The 3,946-nt window shown below is 34.7% G+C and overlaps 1 protein-coding gene across 1 annotated transcript; it reads left to right on the top strand.

Moving 5' to 3' along the window:
• The first annotated feature begins 1,251 nt into the window (after positions 1-1,251).
• Positions 1,252-3,270, top strand: Gje1 (gap junction protein epsilon 1). Its single transcript, XM_052750617.1, has 3 exons — positions 1,252-1,535; positions 2,205-2,387; positions 2,872-3,270. The coding sequence occupies exons 1-3, from the start codon at positions 1,497-1,499 to the stop codon at positions 3,265-3,267; spliced, it is 618 nt and encodes a 205-aa protein (XP_052606577.1). The 5' UTR covers positions 1,252-1,496; the 3' UTR covers positions 3,268-3,270.
• The last annotated feature ends 676 nt before the right edge of the window (positions 3,271-3,946 follow it).

Raw genomic sequence — 3,946 nt, 5'->3', positions numbered from 1 at the left:
AAATGCTGGATAAGCAACTTGTGTTACTTAATGTCACATTAGCAAACGTGCCCTCGGTAGATGCCAAAGCACTACTTAACCTGTGTTTTTAAGAACCTGCATGTAAAGAAACCCAGATGATGACCCAAGAAATTACCCTAGCAATTGTCGCATGTGTGAGGCCCCTCTCCCAAGAAGTGCTCTTATTTGGTGAGTCTACCATACCTTTGGAAGGTAAGAGTGAATATGTAACATTTATTGACCAAGACTTTCTTCTTGTAAGCAAGTAGCCCACAGAAGGATGCTATGATTCACTGTATATATTTAACTAAGCATTATTTATTATTGCACACAGATAGAATCCAAAATATGATTCCTTTCACATAAGTAATTGTAAGGTCTTTTACACTTCTCTTTCTAGGAAGGAATTAAAGTATACCTATATTCTGTTTCTGAAGAGATAAGAATACAAGCTAATTTTTTAAGAGATTATCAAGTTGTTCATTTTGGTTGTTCCTATTAAAACAGCACTCTTATTCAAGAATGTCACTGCCTTTGCCCATTGGTTACAATTATATATAATGCTATTACTTCTTCACTGTTGAAAAAAAACAATCTGGAGTTAGTCTTCAAGATATCACAAGAGAAAGAAAGATTAGTAAAGGAAATAGATATAATCCTTCATTGGCTGTGTGCTATAAATGGTCTATAGAAAATAGTACCATTTGGTTTAGGTAGAGAAGTTATTTACCTTTCTAGATCCATTAGGCCTCAGTACCCATAACAATATCTAGTGGATAATGTATCTACTAAGGAAGAAAGGAAAAGATAGACTGTTATGATTCATGCTAGACCCTAGTCTTATCTTGATTTTCGTCCCTCAGATGTATCCTTAGTACACCTAATTGCATCTTTTCCCACATCTGTTGCAAGTATTCAGCAAAGAGATACATATCACAACACACCAATAATATTCAGTGTTGGAATATTCATCATTCACCCACGTTTGTAACTTCTTAGACCTCTTAGAAATTAGCAATAGGTTATGGAAGGAAATCAGAAAATAACAGCAATGTTCCATGTACTTTAGGACATGCCAAATAACACTGCAGAGTACACAATGTTACGATTTATATCTAAGCAATTCTCAAGAGATTGCAGGGCCCCTGGGTGCTCAGAGCATCTGTCTGCTGGCCTGCTTTGCTGGCACTCCTGGCTGACTGGCTGACTTTGCTGATCTTGCAAGCCAAGGGATTATTAGATTGACCACATGCCCTCTGCTTTTGTTTCTTTGTTTTTTGTTTTGTTTTGAGATGGAGATAGGAAAGTTGACTAGGGCCCCAGAGATCTATGAGGAAAAAGAAAGGAAAAGGAGGAGGGGAGAGAAATTTGCAGCGATAGGTGGTTTCTGTTGTGCAAGTCAAGAGAGAATGTAAGAGTTTGATTCTAGTAGAAGCAAACTGAGAACATAGTTTAACAATAGCCCACAGGGATGCCAAGATAACATCTCCTGAAAGATGTCTCTAAACTACATCAAGAACTTCTACGAAGGATGTGTAAGTAGCAAACAAGAACATCGATTGCATAAATTTTTGTCTGTGTATTTTTTAACTTCGTTGGCATGTGTGTTGATAGGCACATTTATTGTACATTTACAAAGAAAAGTAACATATATAACAATCATGTGCTGTAAAATAGTCTGAATTTAAAATTATTGATAGATTAATTCTGGAGGTACTTTCATCCATTGATGCTTTAAAGTAGGTCACACTCTTAATTCAATGTTAAGTATGGGAAAAAATTTGCCAACACTAAATAAATACTGTTCTGTCCTTTTGATAGTACTTGTCCTAAGCTTAATGTTGTGTTTGTCATCTAATCTTCCAAAAGAGGCAAACAGACATTCTAAGATATTTATGGTTTTATTTCAAAGAGATTACATGAGAAAAAAATATTCATGGAATTCAAAGCTGTTCAAAGTATTTCAAAACTTACCCATTTGATTGGCAATAGATATCAGTTTGATGACTGCATTCTATAATTAAAGAGTAAAGTGACACAACACTCCTGCAGGGTTTACAGTGAATATGATATTTCTTCAAAACTTCTCAAATCTTAACATGTTTAAATCTTGTTTTAATGTGATCATAAAAATATCCTTCAAAGTGTCCTTTTTAAATGTTCCTTTCCAACCCAATTCCCCCCTCCCCTCCAAAAACCAACAGGTGAAACCTCCAACCGTGATCGGCCAGTTCCACACCCTCTTCTTCGGTTCTGTGAGGATGTTCTTTCTTGGAGTGCTGGGCTTTGCGGTTTATGGGAACGAGGCTTTGCATTTCAGCTGTGACCCAGACAAAAGAGAGATAAATCTGTTCTGTTACAATCAGTTCAGGCCAATAACTCCCCAAGTAAGTTTCCGGTGTGTATGCAAACACTGACTCCCCAACACGAGTAGTTTTTTTTTTTTTCTCTCCTATAATTTTGAGAACTGTATTTCTCTTTAATTGGCTGAATATTGCAGAAAATATAACTTGAGTTCCTCAAAAATTTCTTTCAAATCCAGTATTCTATTATCTATTGGTATATTTAGCATAGAGACATTAAGCAGCTATTAAAATCAAGTAAATTCATCATTATCATTAGCGGATAGGCAGTGATAGTAAATTATGATTATGTTTTCCAACTGCCATATGTTTAAAGTTCTAAAATCTTAGAAAATAAATGACATACGTCAGCACGTCTACATTTGTTCATCATATTTTCATATTTTTAAGGCATTTGTGAAACTTAGAATTCTTAAGTTGCCCTTGCTGAATCCATGAACTTTTCATGTGTTTTTTTGGTGACATGTTGTTTACTTGACTTGACTAAAATAGTTCTGATATACTCTAGGTGTTCTGGGCATTACAACTCGTGGTTGTCCTGCTTCCTGGAGCGATTTTCCACCTTTATGCTGCATGTAAAAGCATCAACCAAGAATGCATCCTTCAAAAGCCCATGTACACTGTGATTTACATCCTCTCTGTCTTGTTAAGAATCAGCTTGGAGGTGGCAGCATTTTGGCTTCAGATTCATCTCTTTGGCTTCCAGGTGAAACCTCTATACTTGTGTGATGCCGAATCCCTTGGTAAAAAAATGAATGTTCTAAAGTGCATGGTTCCAGAACATTTTGAAAAGACTATTTTTCTCATTGCAATGTACACCTTTACTGTAATCACCATGGTATTATGTGTTGCTGAGATTTTTGAGATAATATTTAGAAGGTCATGTTTCCTCTTTAAACAATGACAGGGTTGATTACCTATTGTCATGATATAGTTCCTATCAATCATTTATGTTTAGTTTTCTGATCAAATACTTCAATTCCATATGTTCTTTAAATTTTGGTGTGTCTGTAATTTATGTATATTAGAAAATAGGATACCAAGTTCTAAACTAAGTGTTTTTGAGCAAATATTTCCTCCTATTTTTATTTCACCACTTATTCTATGATAATGTACACATAAGACTAATGATAACTCATTTTTTAAAAGAGTAATTTTATAGGTGTCTCTCATATACAACACTTTAGGTTATCACATTATTTTGTGACCAGAGAAACTTACCACTGTTAGACACTAGGACATTGATGTTCAGAGACATTACGTTATGTGCAGTAAGTCACACAACCAAACCAGAATCTGGGTCTTTCCTATCCACTGAACCATGTAGCTTCAACTTTGAGGACATAATTATCTTTGCCTTTGTGTAAAATATAATGGTAAACACAAAATATAAATTAACCAGAAGTCATTATATAATTTTATCACTAACTCAGAGAAAATGAGCAATTGCATCTTTAATATTAAGTCCATATTGTTTTCCCGAAATTTCGATATTAAATGATCCTGGAAATAGTTAAGAAATAAATTAGAATTGCTATGAATAACACTGTGAGTGGCTTCCTTTTTTTTATTTTTTGTGCCTA

Source organism: Peromyscus californicus, unplaced genomic scaffold (assembly GCF_007827085.1).
Source record: "Peromyscus californicus insignis strain IS unplaced genomic scaffold, ASM782708v3 Scaffold_22__1_contigs__length_63687245, whole genome shotgun sequence".
NCBI classification, from domain to species: Eukaryota; Metazoa; Chordata; class Mammalia; order Rodentia; family Cricetidae; genus Peromyscus; species Peromyscus californicus.
Note: the sequence above shows the minus strand (reverse complement) of the source record. Positions and strands in the feature narration are given on the sequence as shown.

Coding starts and splice junctions, on each gene's coding strand:
- Gje1 (XM_052750617.1), top strand. CDS start 1,497: ATGTCTCTAAACTACATCAAGAACTTCTACGAAGGATGT. Junction 1,536..2,204: donor AGAACTTCTACGAAGGATGT/GTAAGTAGCAAA, acceptor AAAAACCAACAG/GTGAAACCTCCAACCGTGAT. Junction 2,388..2,871: donor TCAGGCCAATAACTCCCCAA/GTAAGTTTCCGG, acceptor GATATACTCTAG/GTGTTCTGGGCATTACAACT.